Raw genomic sequence first — 22,273 nt, 5'->3', positions numbered from 1 at the left:
GGGGGCAAGAGCGGAGGGGGAGAGGCATTTTTGATAAGTCTTAGCATTACTGCTGCACTTAGGGAGGATATTCCTGGGAATACATCCAGGGAAGTTATTTGGGTGGAACTGAGAAATAAGAAAGGGGTGATCACCTTATTGGGATTGTATTATAGACCCCCTCAAAGTGGGAAATTGAGGAACAAATTTGTGAGGAGACTTCAGTTATCTGATTCTTAGTTGGCTGGGAGTCCATGTTGAAAATGTGTTGCTGGAAAAGCGCAGCAGGTCAGGCAGCATCCAGGGAACAGGAGAATCGACGTTTCCTCATTCCTGAAGAAGGGCTTGTGCCCGAAATGTTGACAAGGGAAAACAGTTTGCTCCTGAAGAAAATTTGCTGCACCAGTCATCTTTGAACTGGGATTAGCATTTCTGGTATCATGCCTTTATTTGGGGAGCTTGACTTGTTCGATCTTGCTGTCAAAGACTGGGCATACCATGGGGAAAGAAACTTTTTTTTTCTAGACGAACAGAGCAGCTGAAAAGCAATGAATAATCCTTCTGTCTTCTTGCTGACCTATAGCATTTTTGGTTTTCGGAACCTAACTTTCTAAAAACTTTCAAGAGCTGACAGATTTAATTAAGGAATATTATGACCCCAGGCCTCTAACTCTGGGTCATAATCGATTTTATTTAGCAGTTTGAGTAACATTATGGGTTTTTTGGTGTGGTTCTGTTCGCCGAGCTGGGAATTTGTCTTGCAAACGTTTCATCCCCTGTCTAGGTGACATCCTCAGTGCTTGGGAGCCTCCTGTGAAGCGCTTCTGTGATGTTTCCTCCGGCATTTATAGTGTCCTGTCTCTGCCGCTTCCGGTTGTCAGTTCCAGCTGTCCGCTGTCGTGGCCGGCATATTGGGTCCAGGTCGATGTGTTTGTTGATAGAGTCTGTGGATGAGTGCCATGCCTCTAGGAATTCCCTGGCTGTTCTCTGTTTGGCTTGCCCTATAATGGTAGTGTTGTCCCAGTCGAACTCGTTGTCATCTGCGTGTGTGGCTACTAAGGATAGCTGGTCGAGTCATTTCGTGGCTAGTTGGTGTTCATGGATACGGATCGTTAGCTGTCTTCCTGTTTGTCCTATGTAGTGTTTTGTGTAGTCCTTGCATGGGATTTTGTACACTACATTGGTTTTGCTCATGTTGGGTATCGGGTCCTTCGTTCTGGTGAGTTGTTGTCTGAGAGTGGCTGTTGGTTTGTGTGCTGTTATGAGTCCTAGTGGTCGCAGTAGTCTGGCTGTCAGTTCGGAAATGCTTCTGATGTATAGTAATGTGGCTAGTCCTTTGGGTTGCAGCATGTCCTCGTTCCGTTGTCTTTCCCTTAGGCATCTATTGATGAAATTGCGAGGGTATCCGTTTTTGGCGAATACCTTGTATAGGTGTTCCTCTTCCTCTTTTTGCAGTCCTGGTGTGCTGCAGTGTGTTGTGGCCCTTTTGAATAGTGTCTTGATGCAACTTCGTTTGTGTGTGTTGGGGTGGTTGCTTTCATAGTTTAGGACTTGGTCTGTATGTATGGCTTTCTTGTAAACCTTTGTGGTGAATTCTCCGTTCGGTGTTATCTGTACCATCACGTCTAGGAATGGGAGTTGGTTGTCCTTTTCTTCCTCTCTAGTAAATCGGAATCCCCCCCCTCCCCCCCCCCCCTTCCCCCATTACTATCGTAATAGTGCAAAACCTATTACCATAATCAGCCACAAGATGGAGCATGGCTGCAACGGATAAATTTAAACTGAACATTTTTCATAGTCTTCTGTCTAAACAGTTACAAAATTTAGAAATCTTTTAACCAAAACACTGTGGGTTTTATTAAAAAAAAGACTTTGATGGCTTTTCATTGCAGCATTTTTTTCTCTCTAATAAAAACAGACCAATTGGATTATAAATGGAGAAGTTTGCCTCTCTGTGGAAACTCTCTTCATTAGCATTTACTGTTGATGTTAATCCAAGTTTCCTGACAAATTAGCCATGCTATCCTCCATAAATCATTAAAAAATGCAAACACATTTACATCTGTATCTGTCTCTGTCCTTTTGTCTATGAATACAAATCAATCACCCCAAGATTTTAAAACCATAAAATTGCAGATTTTGAACTGATTTGGCATGACTTTCAGTAGTTGAGTTCATTTTTAAATTATCATGCTACATCATCAGTATCAGTAAATGTCACTGGTTGCTCATATTTTCCATGGTTTTCACTGACTTTAAATTAGTTTTATGGAAGCAATAAACATACTGGCATTTCCAACACTGATTAATTACATTGTGAGATTTTACTTAATAATTAGAGTGGCTTTAAAAACTCCAATTGGTTAAGTAAAATGCCTTTTCCTCAAAAAGGGTATTTTTTCTAATGCCGACAGGTTGTGCCCACAGTATTTTAACATTAATTTGGTGATTACATTTTTGTCACAGTGTGTCTGTAATAAAGATTGACCAGCAGTCATAAAATATAGGAAATCCATCTTTTTACTGTGTCATTTTGAGTCTTGCAATTGAGGTCTGAAAAAGAACGGTTTTATTCTTATTGTTTTATCGTTTCTGATGCTCCTGAGCATTAAATGACTTGTGACTGAAGAGAGTGATCTGCTTTGTCAATTCTGAGAGTTGCCACTGTTAGTTGGTAACATCCATTTCAAATATTTATGGGTTTAAGTTCCACCTGAGAACTTGAACACAAAATCTGTGCTGGTACTCCAATACAGTACTGAGAGAAATCCTAACTGAAGCCCAGTGAATCTCTCAGGCAGGTGTAAAAGTATGTAAGTCAAAGAAGATATCTCTCTGACAATAATTATTAGGAAGCTGTTGAAACTTTTAAGTTTACAGCAGATCAGATGACAATTTTGCCTCGTGTGTGCATTTGCTGTTTGCTCAGTTAATCTGAAGTTAATCCCAATATCACACTTGTTCCCAATAACATTGTAAATATTTATTCATTTTCCTGCTATGGTTCAGCTAGATAGTTAATCTTAGCCAATATATAATGATATTATGGGGTCAGTTGGTAAAAGATACAGAGATGAGACATGCATTATCAGCAAAGAAATTTAATGCATTTTTCCATTTTCAGGGACCATAGAAGAGAAAATTTATCAGCGGCAGGTCAGTAAACAAAGTTTGTCTGGAACAGTGGTTGACCTAAAAAAGAAGAGTGAGCATGCCAGCTTTTCTTTAGAAGAACTTCGAAATCTTTTCCAATTAGAAGAAGATACTAATTGTCTTACCCATGACCTCCTATATTGCAACTGCTTGAGAAACGGACAGCCAATAGGTAAGCACTGGGCTTTGTTGAGCATCATAAACCTATTTTAATTAAGTGCTGATAAAGTAGAGGTATGTAATTATTACAGTAGAAGTAGGCCCAAGATAATAAGAGGTAAAACGTTTTGGTATAATGCCCCTTCAGATTGATTATCTTTGAATCAAGAGTACCAGCACTTGTTCAAAGTAGATACGTTTTTCCTTATTGACATTCAACTTCTAATATCTGCCCTTCTCAGAATCTATCAACTTATGTGAATTTCTGTGACCATCCACTGAGAATTAACCTGAGTTGATACATCTACCATTTATCCTTCTTGCTGCAGAGAAGCAAATAATTCCTCCACTGACTTTATGATGTTTTGGAATCTCCACTGAGGAATCTTGAGCAACATTACCAACTTACAATTATGACACCATCAGCACAGTAAAACCTCACAAGGGACTTCATAGGGGCTTTATCAAGCACAAATTGACATCAGGCCATACAAGGAGATATCAAGACAGATGCAATAAGTTTTAAGGAGCACCTGAAAAGAGAATGTAGTGGTAGAGATGGAGAGAGGTTTCAGGAAGGAATTCCAGAAGATAGTCTTGGTAGGTGGAGACTGAATTGCAGATGACAGAATGCACAAAAATTGGGAGTGCAGTAAGTGGTTAAAGAGCTTTCATAGAGTTAGAAGAGAATTCAGGGATAACATAGAAAGACAGGAGCCATTTGACTCCTTGAACTTGTTCCAGCATTCAATATGAATATGGCTGATCATCAAACTTGGTCCAGAAATTGGAACCTCATTGTGTGCATCATAACCTGGAGGTTCTGGTGGAGGGGATAATGCAGACACAGTACATCCTCCTTCCCAGGAACACCAGAGGAGGCAAAACACTAGACCATTCCAACCTGATCTGGGGTTACCACCGAGGTCATTTCAGGCTCATCCATTTGAAGGTAGCCCAAAAATATAGGAAGATCAATAACCTGTTCCACTCTACCAGTGTAATTGCCAACATCTTGTCCCTGCTACCTCATTCTATTTCTGCCATTCTCTCCACCTCCCCCAAAAAAAAACAAAATTCAAGCTCTACCACTCACACTTGCATTCAGGATATTCCCTTCCAACCCACAACATTTCAACCATGGACGCCCTCCGCTCTACATACTCATTCCCATCTGCGCTGAAAGCAACAACTGGACCAGGCACTTTCAAGTCCTGTTAAAACTGCATCTCTCACATTTCAGGAAGCCTACACTAGGTTGGAAATAATCAGCATGGTTGGTGGGCCCTTCTCACCATTTATGAGAAGAACATAAGAACCAGGAACAGCCTGCTCTGCCTTTCAGTAAGATCATGGCTGATCCTTTCATGGCCTCAGTTCCACTTACCTGCCCTTCACCGTAACCCTTAATCCCTTCATTTTTCAAAACAAAATCTATCTTAGCTTTAAAAACATTTACTGAAGTAGCGTCAACTACTTCACTGAGCAGGACATTCCATAGATTCACAATCCTCTGGGTGAAGAGGTTCCTTCTCAATTCAGTCCTAAGTCTGCTCCCCCTAATTTTGAAGCTATGTTCTCTTGTCCTAGTTTCATTTGCAAGTGGAAACATCCTCTCTATGTCTATCTTACCTGTTCCCTTCATAATTTTATATGTTTCTACAAGAACCCCCCCCCAACATTCTTCGAAATTTCAATGAATATAATCCCGTTCTACTCAGTCTCTCCTCATAAGCCAATCCCTTCAACTCCAGAATCAACCTAGTGAACCTAGTCTGCAACCCCTTTAGTGCCAGTATATCCTTTCTCAAGTAAGCAGACTAAAACTGGCCTCACCAACACCCTGTACAACTGCAATATAACCTCCCTGTTTTTAAACTCAACCCCTTTAGCAATGAAGGACAAAATTCCATTTGCCTTCCTAATAACCCATTGTACCTGCAGACCGACCTTCTGTGATTCACGCACAAGGACACCCAGGTCTGTCCGCATAGCAACATGCTGTAACTTTTTACCGTTCAAGTAATAGTCCTTTTTACTGTTATTCCCACCAAAATTTATGACTTTACATTTATTAATATTGTACTCCAACGGCCAGGCTTTTGCCAACTCACTTAAAGTATCTATGTTCATTTGCAAACTTTGACACGTGACCTCCAACTCCATTTTATGTAAATTATGAGTAATTGCGGTCCCAACACTGATCCCCGAGGCACACCCATAGTTACTGAATGCTAACCAGAATAGTACTCATTTATGCCCACTCTATGCTTCCTGTTCGTTAGCCAATCTTCTATCCTTGCTAATACTTTGTACTTAATGCTATGCATCCTTATCTTATGCAACAGTCTCTTCTGCAGTACCTTGTTGAACACCTTTTGGAAATCTAGGTACACTAAATCTACTGGATACATGTTGTCCACTGTGCTCGTAATGTCTTCATAGAATTCCAAAAAATTAGATAAGCATGACCTGCCCTTCATGCTGCAACTGCCCAAGGGGTCTATCTAGATGCCTTACTATTTCTTCCTTGATAATAGACTCAAGGATCGTCACCACTACAGAAGTTAAGCTAACCAGTCTATAATTCCTCATCTTTTGTCTATTGCCCTTTTTAAACAGTGGCATCACATTTGCTGTTTTCTAATCTGCTGAAATTGCCCCAGAGTCTAGCGAATTTGAAAAATTACAAAAGTGCACTTGCTATTTCTCCCACCATCTCTTTTAGTACCCTGGAATGTATTCCATCAGGGCCAGAGAACTTATCTACCCTTAGCTCCATTAGCTTGCCTAACACTACTACTTCCATGATAATGATTTGTTCCAGATCCTCAACTACTTTTGTCTCTTTGTCAATTAAAGGCATGTTATTCGTGTCCTTCACTGTGAAGACTGACACAAAATACCTATTCAATGCCCTGGCCATTTCATCATACTCTATGATTAACAGACCTTTAGCATTAACAGATATCTTTGCAGCATCCTTGAACATGGGTGAGGTCCTGGAGGACTGGAGAATTGCTAATAGTGTCCTTTTGTTTAAGAAGGCTAGCTGGAATAATCTAGATTAATTATAGACTGTTGAGCCTGATGTCAGTGGTAGGGAAGCTGCTGGAGAAGATACTGAGGAATAGGATCTATTTACATTTGGAAGAAAATGGGCTTATCAGTGATAGGAAACATGGTTTTGTGCAGGAAAGGTCAGGTCTTACCAATTTAATTGAATTCTTTGAGAAAGTGACACAGTTGATTGATGAAGGAAGGGCTGTAGATGTCATATACATGTACTTCAGTAAGGCGTTTGATAAGATTCCCCATGTAGGCTGATGGAGAAAGTGAAGTCACATGGGGTCCAGGGTGTTCAAGCTAGATGTATAGAGAACTGGCTGGCCAGCAGAAGAGAGAGTAGTAGTGGAAGGGAGTTTCTCAAAATGGAGAACTGTGACCAGTGGTGTTCTACAGGAATCCATGTTGAGACCATTGTTGTTTGTGATAGACATAAATGATCTGGAGGAAGGTATAAGTCGTCTGATTACCAAGTTTGCAGATGACACTAAGATTAGTGGAGTGGCACATAGTGAAGGGACTGTCAGAAAATGCAGCAGAATATATATAGATTGGAGAGTTGGGCAGAGAACTGGCAGAAGGAGTTCAACCTGAGCAAATATGAGGTTTTCATTTTGGAAGATCCAATTCAAGAGTGAACTATATGGTAAATGGAAAAGTCCTGGGGATAATGGATGTATAGAGGGATCTGGGTGTTAAGGCCATTGTATCCTGAAGGTGGCAATGCAGGTCGATAAAGTAGTCAAGAAGGCATACTTCATTGGACAGGGTATTGAGTACAAGAGTTGGCTGGTCATGTTACAGTTGTACAGGACTTTGGATCGGCCACATTTAGAATACTGCATCCAGTTCTGGTCGCCATATCACCAAAAGGATTTGGATGCTTTGGAGAGGGTGCAGAGGAGGTTCAACAGGATGTTGCCTGGTATGGAGGGCACTAGCTATGAAGAGTAGTTGAGTAGATTCGGATTATTTTCATTAGAAAGACAGAAGTTGGGGGTTTGGGGGACCTGATTGAGATCTACAAAATCCTGAGAGGTATAGATAGGATGGATAGCAAGAAGCATTTTCCCAGATTGGAGGGACTCAATTACTAGGGGTCATGAGTTCAAGGTGAGAGGGGAAAGGTTTAAGGGAGATCTGCATGGAAAGCTCTTTACACAGAGGGTGGTGGGTGCCTGGAACGCGTTGCTTGCGGAGGTGGTAGAGGTGGGCATGATGCCGTCATTTAAGATGTATCTGGACAGATACATGAATGGGCAGGAAACAGAGGGATACAGATCCTTAGATAATAGTTAACAGGTTTAGATAGAGGATCTGGATCGGTGCAGGCTTAGAGGGCCAAAGGGCCTGATCCTGTGCTGTAATTTTCGTAATTCTTTGTTCATCCTCTAAAAGACCAAGATTTATTTTAGTCACTCCTGTTCATTTTATATATTTATAGAAACATTTGCTAGCTGTCTTTATATTCTGTGCCAGTTTTTTTCTCATGTTCTGTCTTAATTTTTTTTATAGCTCTTTTTCTGGCTTTCTATTAACCTTTAATGCTTTCCCAATCTTCTTGTTTCCCGCTGAGCTTGGACACTTTGTATGCCTTCTCTTTCAATTTGTTAGCCTTCCTTATTTCCTGAGACACCCATGGCAGATTACCCCTTTTCTTACAGTCCTTCCTTTTCATTGGAATATGCTTCTGCTGAGCACTTTGAAAAATTGCTTTGAAAGTCCTCCACTGCTCGTCAACTGTCCCACCATAAAGTCTTTGTTTCCAGTCTACATTAGCCAAGTCCTCCCTCATCCTGTGTAGCTTCCCTTGTTTAAGCACAGAATCATGGTATTGGATTTTATCTTCACACTGTCCATCTGTATTCTAAATTCAACAATACTGTGATTGCGCCTTTCAGGAGAATCCCAAACTATGATATCATTAATTATTCTGTCTCATAACACAGGACCAGGTCTAGGATAGCTTGCTCCCTTGTCGGTTCGGTTCCATTACATTACTGGGAGAGGATTCTGAATCTGACCACTCCAAACCAGCTAATTGACCATGTCCAAACACCTGTACAGGTATTGGAGGCTGCCTTTTCTTTACTGTTCTGAGAATTCTGAAAAGACCCCTTGACTGAATTGAGGTTTGCTATCAACCATGACATGCTTTCGGACTTTGTGCCTACAGTAATCATCAAGGCTAGACAGAAGTAATATAAGCCAGGTAGCTCTGGTTGAGGGGAAAAAAGGCACTAAGGCATAATATGATGTTTTGTGGTCTCACTAAGGTGCTTCACAAGTGTTAACCCCCTTAACTGGCAGCCTGCCACTCATGGTGAGAAACTCATGCTTAGCAAAACTATAGAAAACGCTTGTGACCTTGAGATGATTCTTTCAAACTTTTCATCTGATTCTGCATCAAATTTCATCATAGCCCAAGTCACATGGCCTTAAAAGATTCCAACCTGTATTTCAAGTCACAAAATATTTAAGTGCATCATGTTTATATAATTATCAGAAGACCATAAGTAGACCATTCAGCCTGTCAAGTCTGCTCCACCATTCATTGAGGCCATGGCTAATCTGGGAACCTTCAATTCCACTTCCTGCTTTTTCTCCATAATCCTTGATTCTCTTACTTATATAAAAAAAATCTGTCACAGAGTTGTATAACATGGAAACAGACCCTTTAGTCCAACTTGTCCACGACAACCAGATCACCTAAATTAATCTAGGATAGCTTGCTCCCTTGTCGGTTCGGTTCCATTACATTACTGGGAGAGGATTCTGAATCTGACCACTCCAAACCAGCTAATTGACCATGTCCAAACACCTGTACAGGTATTGGAGGCTGCCTTTTCTTTACTGTTCTGAGAATTCTGAAAAGACCCCTTGACTGAATTGAGGTTTGCTATCAACCATGACATGCTTTCGGACTTTGTGCCTACAGTAATCATCAAGGCTAGACAGAAGTAATATAAGCCAGGTAGCTCTGGTTGAGGGGAAAAAAGGCACTAAGGCATAATATGATGTTTTGTGGTCTCACTAAGGTGCTTCACAAGTGTTAACCCCCTTAACTGGCAGCCTGCCACTCATGGTGAGAAACTCATGCTTAGCAAAACTATAGAAAACGCTTGTGACCTTGAGATGATCGACTCCCACAGCTACCTGGACTACACCTCCTCCCATCCTGCCCCCTGTAAAAACGCCATCCCATTCTCCCAATTCCTTCGTCTCCGCCGCATCTGCTCCCAGGAGGACCAGTTCAAAATACGTACAACACAGATGGCCTCCTTCTTCAAGGACCGCAATTTCCCCCCCGACGTGGTCGACGGTGCCCTCCACCGCATCTCCTCCACTTCCCGCTCCTCCGCCCTTGAGCCCCGCCCCTCCAACCGCCACCAGGACAGAACCCCACTGGTCCTCACCTACCACCCCACCAATCTCCATGTACAGCGCATCATCCGCCGTCACTTCCGCCACCTCCAAACAGACCCCAGCACCAAGGATATATTTCCCTCCCCTCCCCTATCAGCTTTCCGTAGAGACCACTCCCTCCGCGACTCCCTTGTCAGATCCACACCCCCCACCGACCCAACCACCACTCCCGGCACCTTCCCTTGCAACCGCAGGAGGTGCAACACTTGCGCCCACACCTCCCCCCTCACTTCTCTCCAAGGCCCCAAGGGAAACTTCCATATCCGCCACAGATTCACCTGCACCTCCACCCACATCATCTACTGCATCCGCTGCAGCCGGTGTGGCCTCCTCTATATTGGGGAGACAGGCCGCCTACTTGCGGAGCGATTCAGGGAGCACCTCTGGGCCACCCGGACGAACCAACCCAACCAACCTGTGGCACAGCATTTCAACTCCCCCTCCCACTCCACCGAGGATATGCAGGTCATTGGACTCATCCACCGCCAAACCACAACAACCCGACGGTCGGAGGAGGAGCGTCTTATCTTCCGACTGGGAACCCTCCAACCGCAGGGGATGAACTTGGACTTCACCAGTTTCTTCATCCCCCCTCCCCCCACCTTGTCTCAGCCGGATCCTTCCAGCCCGGCACCGCCTTCCTGACCTGCAGTCTTCTTCTTGACCTCTCCGCCTCCACCCTACTCCGACCTATCACCCTCACCTTGACCTCTTTCCACCTATCACATTTCCAACTCCCCTCCTCCAAGTCCCTCCTCCCTACCTTTTATCTTCTCCTGCTGAACACTCTCTGCTCATTCCTGAAGAAGGGCCTGTGCCCGAAACGTCGAATCTCCTGTTCCCTGGATGCTGCCTGACCTGCTGTGCTGTTCCAGCAATAAAGTTTCAACTAAATTAATCTAGACCCATTTGCCAGTATTTGGACCATATCCATCTAAACCCTTCCTATTCATGTAGCCATCCATCTCCCTTTTAAATGTTGTAATTGTACCAGCTTCCATCATGTCTATTGGCAGTTCATTTCAAGCACCCACCACCCTCTGCGTAAAAAGGTTGCCCCTTAGGTCCTTTTATCTCCTTCCCTCTCACCTTAAACCTGTGTCCTCTAGTTTTGGACTCCCCTAGCCTGGGAAAAGGCATTGGCTATTCACCCTATTCATGCCTGTCAGATTTTATAAACCTCCATAAGGTCACCCTCCAGCCTCCAATGCTCCAGGGAAAATACCCCTAGTCTATTCAGCCTCTCTTTATAGCTCAAACTCTCCAACCCTGGCAACATGCTTGTAAATCTTCTCTGAACCCTTTCAAGTTGAACTACAGCTTTCCTACAGCAACGAGACCAGAATTGAACACAGTATTCCAAAAGTGGCCTAATCAATGTCCTGTACAGTCACAACATGACATATTCAATGCACTGACCAAATAAAGGCAAACGTCCCAAACATCTCCTTTACTACGCTTTCTATGTGTGACTCCATCTAAGCTTTGAATATTCTTAAATATCTAACCTCTGCAGCCTGCTGTGGCACAGAGTTCCGCACATTCACCACCCTCTAAGGAAGAAATTCCTCCTCATCTTTTTTAAATAGCCACTCCCTTACTCCGAAATTATGATCATATGTCCCAGACTCCTCCTACAAGGGGCAACAACCTTTCCACAGTTACCTTCACAAAACCCTTAAGAATCTTGTATGTTTCGAAAAGATCATGTATCATTCTTCTAAACTCAATGGAGTACATGCCCAGTCTACTCAACCTTTCCTCAAGAATATCCTTTCATACTCAAGATCATCTAGCAAACCTTTTCTGGTCTTCCAATAGAATGCTCCCACTAATGTCTTTTTTTTTCCCATTTATTATTTCTTACCGCCAACCATGATTCTACATTTTCCAATGCAGATCATTTCTTGCTATCATGTTTATTCCATTCTATATTCACAAAGTTACTCCACCACACCAAAATTTTGAAATCTTGCCCTTTGAAAAGTCAGAAACTTGTGAATATTTGTTTCCCAGCTTTGATCTCCATGTAACTGTCTATAGTGGCTATAAGATCATACCCATTAATTACTGTTCTATTCTATTTGAAATAATTCATTTATGTTCTTCTGAATTTTATGTGCATTGAAGTAAAGAGCCATTAATTTGGCCTTGTTGCCATTCTTTCTCACTTTGACCATATTTGCGTTTTTTAAAGGTTTATGCACTCTGTCCATTGCAGTCCCATTCTGGGAATCATTGCCTAATTAACTGCCTTATAATGTTGCCCTAGTCTTCTGCTTTATCAGCCAATGTGTCTCTTCTCCAGAACCCTCCTCCAATCTTCTCCCCACCCCATCAATTAGATTAATGCTCTCTCTACAAACTAGCTATTCACCACGACACTGTTCCCAGCATTATTGAAGTGAAGCCCATTACACAGTAACAGTTCCCTTCTATCCCAGTACTGGTGCCAGTACCCTGTGCACTGAAACCTTTTCCTTGTACACCAATCATTCAGCCACGCATTTAGAGCAAAGAATAATATGGCACCGGAACAGGTCCTTTGGCCCTCCAAGCCTGCGCTGACACATTTTGCCTTTCCATACTAAACCTGTCTTCACTTACAGAATCCGTATCCCCCGTTCCCTTTGTATTCAAGTATTCATCCAGGTGCTTTCTGAATGCTGCTATTATGTCTGCTTTGACCACCACCTCTGGCAGCGTGTTCCAGGCACTCACCACCACCTTTGAGTGTGCCATGTACATCTCTTTTAAACTTCCCTCCTCGCGCCTTGAACCTGTGTTCCCCAGTAATTAGTCCCTCCACCTTGGGGGATAAAGCTTGATACTTTACACTATATTTAGTTACTTCACTTTATTTACCTTATATTTATTTGCCTGTGGCTCAGTTAGTAATCTTGAGATTATTAACTTGGAGGTTCTGCTTTTTAGTTTAGCTGCTATCTGTTCAAAATCTTTCTGCAGATCCTCCTTCCCATCTAAGCTGTTGGTATCAATGTATACAACAGCTGAATTCTTACCTTCTTTTCCAAGTTCCTCAGTCCTGAGGAGATGTTCTTAACCTGTAACCAGGCAGGCAACACAGCCTTCAGGATTCATGCTGATGAATGCCAAGTGTTTATATCCTTAATTATATTTTCCCCTGACAACATTATATTCGTATTGACTCCCCCATTTGAATGGTTCCTTGTATCATGTTGCCATTGTCAGTTCCTTCAGCCTCCTTGGACTCCCTGCTTCCATCCATCCAGCTTTCATTATTGTCAGACAGTTGCTGGGCTGAGGCTCCTCAAAAGTTATCCTTTGGGTCCTGTATCTGTCTTTCATGCAGTCGCAGCCTCCAGTTCCTGATCGCAGAACAAATGTGAATGAGGGTTGTCATTGTTTCTTGGATTAAAGAGCCCAGGTACTTTTTCCTGGAATAAGGTCTGCAGCTTGGTCTCCAGATCCTCAACTTGGGTCCAAAGTTGCTCAAGCTGCAAATATGTTCAGTCTGGATCACCTTGGCATCCAGCAGCTCCTATATGCCACGTAGAAATGCAGCACGTGACCTACCATCTCTATCATATTATATTTCATTTATCCTTGCTCTTTATTGTTTAGTCTAATTATTTTTCCCACTGATTTTAAACCTAGCAAAGTATTTATAAAAAAATTAAAGAAAAAGAACTGGCAACCTAAACAAACTATGTAGTTTAGTTTTACTCTAAAGACTAGAAATACTCAACAATCAGTTGTTTTATAGGCACAAAATGGTTGCTAATGCCTATGCGGTGAACATCATCTATGTCTCTGGAAAGGAAATTGTTAATTTAACCAATCAGCTGCTTTATTTCTGTAAAAACAATCAAACACCCCACTCCTTTCTCCATTTAACTCCTTGAGATGCTCAACTACAGCACTCTAATGCACATTGCACTTTCAGGAGCTAAGTTGCATTAAGTTGGCTACCTGTATTTGCTCACAACTTAAAGGGTCTATCTGAGTCACTTAATGATGTTCTAGTTTCAGATGATTCTTAATTAATTTGCTCTTTCACTGCAAAGTTTGGAAAAAAGAAATCTTTTAAGGTTAGCGCCATTAGAATTTAAACAGTAGATTTCAGTTTCATGCCAACAACAAACTAAATTAAACTGAATCAGATTTGTAAAAATTGAAATTTTAAACTTTCTTACCCAGAAAATGCATGCACTCAGTCTTAACTTGAACTCAGTTTGCTTGCTGAATGTATACACTCTGAACATAAAGGCCTAGCTTAGTCAATCGATGAGAGTCTAATTTCAGCTGGTTCTTAATTAGTCTGCTCTTTCACTGCAAAACCTTGCTTAAGGCTAGCTTCTGAATATTTCAAGCTGTAGGTTTCATTTTATTGTCAACTACCAACTATTTTAGGCTTATACAAATTGAAGATTTAGACTTTCTTACCCACAAATACACACACACAGTCCTATTCTTTATCATATATTGGGATAACAGACTGACCCAAATCTGCCAACATGAGTTTAATCCATATCCCCAATTTAGTTCCGGATTTATTTTTATTGCCTAATCTAGAAAACATAAATAATTTCCATCAATCTCTCTCGCTGGTTCTGGCATTAGTCTGCTTCATTATGGGATTAATGTGAAAAAAAGTTAAAATTTTCCTACGCAGACATGCATGTTGTTCACTGGCACCAGCAGTTTTCTTTGCATTACTGGATTTAGCTATGTTGCTTGACTGCTGAATCTTCCTTAGTATCACTGATGCAGAACTGGAATGTTCAGTGGTCAGTTAAATAGTTGGCCGACAGTGAAGTAATTTTGTTCAAAGCATCATCATCCTGATGTTATCACACTGTCTAAAAGGCCAAACTATTATATAAATTACAGCACATAAGTAGATTTAAAGATTGGCCTGGAAACTCTCCCTTTACTCTTGTTGATATATTGAATGTGCAGTACGTTAATTGTGCCTTACTGTGGTATATTTCATTCTGAGACCTTTTAAAAATCAGTTTGTTTGCTTTTCTCAGATTCTGCTGCCTTTTTTTCCAGTATTACTTGATTTGAATTGTTTCCTGATTTTCCATTTCTGTTTCTTTCAAGCCACTCTTTACATTTCTGTCTCCTGATTTACCCTCCCTTAAGGTCCTTTCTCTTACTACAGGCTCTGGTTACCCTCATTTTAGTTGCATTATCATCATCATCTTTCTGAAATTCCCCAATGTGAATGCTTGATAATGTGTCATACCAAAGGTTGAACTTCACCAGTTTTAACTGTCAGAACTGTTCTGAAAATATAAAAACATTCAACCGAATCTCTAATATTTAAATGAATTCATGCTTTCATTCCAGATAATCTCACTACTAAAAAGGCTGCAACTCCTAGAGCCTGTCAACTTGGCCATACTTCAGAGAAGTCTGATGCCCAAAAACACCTCTCTATGTCAGATCTGATGTACTGGAAACATTTTTCTGGAGAAACTCAACACTTCCCTGATCCTGTTCTTGAAAAAGCTAAAGAAAATATCACCTTCATCTTTCAAAACACAACAAAACCATCGGCCATATCCAGCTGAGGAAAGGATGAAAATATGTACACATGCAATTAAATTTGTAATTGGATTTACCCTTTTTTAGAAACTTGGTTATAAGTTCTGGATAAATATTTTGGCACTGTACTCACCCTGTCTGAGTTCATGGGGTTTACTTTGTATTTGTTTTTTGCAGTTTATGAACTTGATATCACTGATTTAAACAAGTAGAGTCAGCAATCCATCAGTTTGACTAGAATAAACTCCCTTCAGCCCATCCCAACACCATCCCTTAATTCCAACTATTTCTCAGACCAACCACTCTGATGCTGACTTAGTGTGATAATATTGACATTGTCAGTTCGTGCCCCATTATTTTTGCATAGCAAATTGACATATCATCTTGGGGCCTTAGAATTGGATACTTGCCCTGCCAATCATGTCAGGAGACTCTAGTAATGAGAGTGAGTAGAAATGGTTTTACAGACACTAATTCTGTTTGCTGGAAGTCATAGAGACTGTTAAAACAGACATCGTGAGTAAATTTTGTTTACTTTGCAGTTTGCTATAAAATATTCTGTATGGTTGTAAGCTCTGGTGATCATAAGTATAGTTCTGATTCTAGCTCGCTGTTGACAGACACTCCACACATTCTTTCCAGTAGGGGTCATTGGCTAGAAATAAACTGTACTTGTATAACAAATTTCGCATCTCCAGGACATCGCAAAGCTCTACAGCTGATAATTTAATTTTAAAAAACCTTTGTCCTGTAGGTAGCGAATTTGATAGAGACCAAATCGGATTCCACCCTAGCCCTGAAGCAGTTAGGAGAATTTCGCTCAACTAGCTCATCACTGGTCAGGGATCAAACCTTCCTGGTTATACTTCATAAAAAATAAGGTCTGAATTTACTTGTTCAACTAATGGGGGAGCTAGCATGCCAATATGCGGGAAGTTTATCATGTAAAGAAGTGGATTTATGCTTTATTTGGAAAGGGAAAATAAAAGATTCTTACGTTCAGACAAAATCTATAACTTTTATTTGTGCGAGCTGGTGAATTGTAGAGTCATTAAAAGATCTGCTCTGTCTGCAAAACTGTTCATGGTAATGCTAGTGACAATCCAGCAAGCCTTTTCAGTAAGGCTGTTTTCCTGTAAGATGTTCAATTGTTCTCTATTTCATTGTTAACTCAGAGAAGATTAACATTACTGTAGTGATTGGAACGGGGGCCAGGTGGATCTCATTGACTATGAGATCCTTGATTGAGGTTGTTAATCTGAGGTGAAAGTGAGTATTGCAGATGCAGGAGATTAGAGTCAAGAGTGTGGTCCTGGAAAAGCATAGCAGGTCAGGCAGCATCTGAGGAGCAGAGAATCGATACTTCAGGCAAAAGCCCTTCATTAGGAATGAGGCTGGAAGCTTCGGGGGTGGAGAGATAAATGGGAGGGGGCTGGGGCTGGGGGTAAGGTAGCTGAGAGTATAATAGGTCGGGGGGGTGATGCAGATAGGTGGAAAGGAATAAGGACTGATGGGACAGGTCATGAGGACGGTGCTGAGCTGTAAAGTTGGAACTGGAGTAAAGTGGGGGGGAGGGGAAATGAGGAAACTGGTGAAATCCACAGACATGCCATGGGGTTGGAGGGTCCCAATGCAGAAGATGAGGCGTTCTTCGGTCACGCGGCAGTGTGGTTGTTAACCTGAGCCAATCAGGGAACCTTGGATTACATAGAAACAAGAGATTCAGAAAGTCTCATTCTAGGGACTTGCTCTGAGCTGGCTGGTCAGAACCTGTGTACTGTGCACATGTAAATAAAGGGTGACTTGGTGATGGGATACCGACCTCTGCAGTTATTTTAGTGGCAATGAGAGAAAACAGTACACAATTGAAGAAAATTCGCTCACAGAGTCACCTTTGAGTTGGGGTAAGCATTTCTGGCACCTTGTCTTTATTTGGGAAGCATGTCTTGTTGATCCTGCTGTAGAAGATTGGGCCCAGTATGTGGAAAGATCTGTTACCTTTTCCAATGAATGACATTGAGGCCAATGAAAAGCAATGAGTAATCTTTCTGACTGCTTGCGGACCTGCAGCAGTTGGGTTATTAGGAGCCTTACTTTCCCTGTGGCACCACATACTAAAATCATTCAAGAATTGACATTTATAAGTAATATTAGACCCCAAGCCTCTAATTCTGAGATGCTATTAGTTTTATTCGGCAATTTGAGAACGAGGGGAATCCATGTTGGTATTTTTGACAAGGGTAAGATAACTGGCAGAGGCATGTGATTTTGGATCAACTGGAAATGAGATCCAACCTTGCCCTCGTTCCAATCATTACATCACCCCACTACCGGGCTGCGTGATAAAAAGTCTGGGGATGTAGGCTGCTTCTTGTAGGTTCTCCTGGGATATTTTTGCCTCAGACCTCCAACTCTTGACTTGGACATAAGCGGTATGTACCAGACCGTAGCCCGTCTCTTATGCCAAGTGTCTCGGGAGAGCCTCCTCCTTCTCTTCAGGCAGAAATGCTATTGAGGCTACATCCATCTCGGATTCTGAGGTTTCTCGACAGAGAGGGAGAACCCACGGTTTCTGATAGTCTTTCTGGCTGTTCTAAGGGGCCAGGTATGTTTTGCTCCTGCCCTGTTTGCGAGGTAGCAACTTTCAAGTAATTTACGTGTTTATTCAGGACTGTCTCACCTCCATGAATTTTGTGTGACACGGGACCTGACTGCATCTCGTACCCTTGCAGGGCCACTTCCATGACTCCAACACCAAACTTCATCTCTTGAAGTAACTGTTGGCATTCCTACTGCTGCTTCAATTGCGCTTTGAAAGTTTGCTCAAATAGTATTTAGCAGTGTGGTTTTAGCATACACTTACTGAAATCAGGCCTAGGTACAGTCTTTGTATCTTGTTATTTACTAGGATTGTCTCTGCAAATATATTTAAAATATTCCAAATTTAAAATATATGTTTTAGGTCTTATTTTTTATAACCTTGAAAAAGTGGCTTTTTCAGGAGATAGGATGATAAGACCATAAGAACAGAGGTAGATCATTCAGTCAAATGAGTCCATTATGCCATTCAGTGAGATTGTGGCTGATCTGATGATCCTCAATTGACTTTCGACATTTTCCCCATAACCCTCGATTCCCTTAATATCTCAGTCTTGAAATGTTGTTATCAACCCAGCAGTCTGCAGTAAAGAATTATACAGATTCACCCTCAGAGGAAAAAAAAATCCTTTCATCTCTGTTTAAATGGGCAGTCCCTAACTCTCAAATGATGCCATCTGCTCCTAGACACACTTTCAAAGGGAAACAGTCTCTCTGAATCTACCCTGTCAAGCTCCCTAAGAATCTTGTCTGTTTCAATAAGGTATCCTCTCATTGTCTGAAACTCCAACCTTTTCAACATTTCCTCATAAGAAAATCCCTCCAAACTCAGGATTGATCTAGTGAACTTTCTCTAGATTGCCTCCAATGTCGATATTTATTTCCTTAGGTAAAGCGACCAGAACTGTTCATAGTATTCCAACTGACTAATGCAGCAATACTGAACGATTAGATTAGATTAGATTAGATTACTAATGTTACAGTTGTATAAGACTTTAGTTCAGCCACATTTGGAATACTGCATACAGTTCCGGTTGCCACATTACCAGAAGGATGGGGATGTTTTGGAGAGGGTGCAGAGGAGGTTCATACCAGGGATGTTGCCTGGTATGGAGGGCACTAGCTACGAAGAGAGGTTGATTATATTGGGATTATTTTCATTAGAAAGACAGAGGTTGAGGGGGGACCTGATTAAGGTCTACAAAATCATGAGAAGTATAGACAGGGTTGATAGCAAGAAGCTTTTTCCCCAGGGTGGGGCGACTCCGTTACTAGGGTCACGAGTTCGAGGGTGAGAGGGGAAAAGTTAAGTCAAATATGCATGGAAAGTTCTTTATGCAGAGGGTGGTGGGTGCTTTGAACATGTTGCTAGTGGAGGTGGTAGAGGCAGGGATGATCACATCATTCAAAGTGAATCTAGACAGATACATGAATGGGCAAGGAGCAGAAGGATACAAATCGTTGCCAAATAGGTCAAGGTTTAGATAGAGGATCTGGATCGGTACAGGCTTGGAGGACCAAAGGGCCTGTTCCTGTGCTGCAATATTCTTTGTTCTTTATAATCCCACCCACCCACCCAACTCCTCACATTGAATTTTAATTATGAGAAAGTGAGGACTGCAAATGTTGAAGATTAGAGTCAAGTGTATGGTGCAGGAGAAGCACAGCAGGTCAGGCAGCACCCAAGGAGCAGGAGAATCGACATTTCAGGCAAACGCTCTTCATCAGGAATGGTGGTGTGGCAGAGTGGTGTAAGGTGCTGGATTAAGGTTCCAATCTCTAAAGAGGTGTGGGTTCAAATCCCACTGATGCCATTGTGTGGATAGCTTGCTATGCTGCAGCATGTTTGGGATGTGCTGTGTTTAAGATCAGTATTAGATTACGTTACAGTGTGGAAGCAGGCCCTTCGGCCCAACAAGTCCACACCGACCTGCCGAAGCGCAATCCACCCAGACCCATTCCCCTACATTTACCCCTTCACCTAACACTACGGGCAATTTAGCCTGGCCAATTCACCTAACCTGCACATTTTTGGATTGTGGGAGGAAACCGGAGCACCCGGAGGAAACCCACGCAGACACAGGGAGAATGTGCAAACTCCACACAGAGTCGCCTGAGGCGGGAATTGAACCCGGGTCTCTGATGCTGTGAGGCAGCAGTGCTAACCACTGTGCCATCATGCCGCCCAGACCAGGACTGAAAAGTGGCAAGTAACATGCACCACCAATGCAATGCACTGACCATCTCCAAAAAGAGACAATGTAATCACCACCCCTTGACATTTAATATTGTTGTCATCACGAACCCCTCCTATCAATATTATCATTGACCAGAAATTGAAATAGACTTGCCACATAAGTACATTGGTTATAAGAGTAGGTCAAAGGCTAGGAATGCTGTGGCAAGTAACTCAACACCTGACTCCCCAAAACCGCCAGCGACAAGACACAAGTCAGGAGTGTATTAGAATACTTCCCATTGCCTGGATCAGTGCAACCCCAACAACTCTCTAGAAGCTTGACACCATCTGGGATAAAGGAGTCCACTAAGGACACTAAATCCACAAACATTCAGTTGTTCCACCATAGATACTCAGTAGCAGCAGTGTGTACTATCTGCAAGGTGTAATATAGATATTCGCAAAAGATCCTTAGATTACACATTCTAATTCCATCAGAAGAACAAGAGTAGCAGATAAATTGGAACACCACCTGCAAATTCCCCTCCAAGCCACTCACTATCCTGACTTGGAAATATATTGTCATTCCTTCACTGTTGCTGGGTCAAAATCCTAGAATTCCATCACTAAAAGAACCTGGATTGCAGCAGTTCAAGAAGGCAGCTCACCATCATCTTCTCAAGGTTAACCAGGGACAGGTAGTAAACACTAACCCAGACAGCAATTTCCACTTCCTACTAGTGAATTTAAAAAAAGTAAAGTTTATCAATCTCTTCCTTTAATATACTCAGTGACATAGCCCCCAAAGCTTTCTGAGGTAGAAAATTGCTCAAGTTGACCATCCTGTGAGTTAAGAAATATTTTCTTATCTCCGTCTTAAATGACCTACTCCATATTCTGAGACAGTGACCCCTCGCTTCAGGCTCATCAGGTGGGGAAGCACCTTCTCTGCACCACGTCTGTCTAAAATACATTTCAGTCAGATGCCTCTCATTCTCCTAAACTCTAGTAAATGCAGGCCCAATTGAACCGATTTCTCATACAGTTCACAATATAACCCAGTGTATATTCCTCAGCCTAGCTTCATTGTTTTCTCAAGCTATCTTTCAGATAACCCTTTCATCTCAGTATGTGAAATATCATACAAGTATGAATTTAAAACAGAAGAAACAAATTTCTTGATACTGATTCGCTTGTCTGGTTTTGATTTATTTGGTAAAGCACTAATTTTAGTGCAGACTGTTATTTGATTCTGTATGGGTCTCCTGGAATTATCTCAACCTGTGGCTAGGTGATCATGGCAGTTATTTTCAGTCTTTAGTTTCAAACAAAAAACATCTTATTCCATGAAAAATCTCAGGTATGACAATCAGATACTGTAAGTTGAAATTCGACAGTTCCTATGTTATAATACTGGTAAATAATCCCCAACTGCTGAACTGGATAAGGTCACCTATCTCAATGTAGGTAAAAGATTATAAATGTGCTTCTGCACTACACAATATGTTTCTAATAAACCCATCAAGTGAATATCTTCTAAATATTTTTAAATATGAACGTGTTTTCTCAAATATTAAATAAAATAATAACAATACTATATGTTCAGACAATATAAATTTTGTTTTTCATTTCTGTTGACAGTGGCATGTGCATTTAGTGTGATTGTAAATAATAATGCATGATATTTGTGAAATAGTCCTCATACTGAAGCTGTGATTGTGGCCTGGTGATACATCCCATCAGGGAAGGTAAATTTCTTCCATGGGTCCTTTATAAGACTAACTCTTAATTTGAATCAAATTTAAGTAAGGTGATTTTCTTTCAGGAGGATGATATAGATGAAGAATGGATCAATCAAGGCCCCATTGACACATTTCATATCATCTTGGGTAGAGATTTAGGAACAATCAATAAGGAAGCTTCATCCCAGAGATAGCAGAGGGATAGCAGAGTGAAGAGAATGAAAGATAATGTTGGAGGGAGGTTTTGCTATTTTAGGTTCATGCATGATTATCAAATAAACCATGGAGAAAAGACTGAAATCAAGAGATGAAATGAGGATAGCATTTGATAGTGTGTGGCATCAAGGAGTCTTCACAGAATCCAAACAATCACATTATTGCTTTACCAATGATGTTCCTTCCATCATAAGGTCAGAAGTGAGAATATTCAGCA

General features: G+C 41.6%; 2 protein-coding genes across 2 annotated transcripts in view; one reads left to right on the top strand and one right to left on the bottom strand.

Moving 5' to 3' along the window:
* Nucleotides 1-15,454, top strand: part of rad54b (RAD54 homolog B) — a 210,860-nt gene extending 195,406 nt beyond the window's left edge. Inside the window, exons 13-14 of the mRNA XM_043688055.2 lie at nucleotides 3,104-3,304; nucleotides 15,124-15,454. Coding sequence (XP_043543990.1) covers nucleotides 3,104-3,304; nucleotides 15,124-15,347 — 425 coding nt within the window. The 3' untranslated portion in view covers nucleotides 15,348-15,454. The remainder of the gene's footprint in view (nucleotides 1-3,103; nucleotides 3,305-15,123) is intronic.
* The window catches only part of rnf41l (ring finger protein 41, like), a 389,670-nt gene that overhangs the window by 248,950 nt on the left and 118,447 nt on the right, over nucleotides 1-22,273 (bottom strand). The gene's annotated exons all lie outside the window — the stretch shown is intronic.

Source organism: Chiloscyllium plagiosum, unplaced genomic scaffold (genome assembly GCF_037043375.1).
Source record: "Chiloscyllium plagiosum isolate Xiang-an unplaced genomic scaffold, Cpla_swu_hap1 HiC_scaffold_4, whole genome shotgun sequence".
Classification (NCBI taxonomy): Eukaryota; Metazoa; Chordata; class Chondrichthyes; order Orectolobiformes; family Hemiscylliidae; genus Chiloscyllium; species Chiloscyllium plagiosum.
Note: the sequence above shows the minus strand (reverse complement) of the source record. Positions and strands in the feature narration are given on the sequence as shown.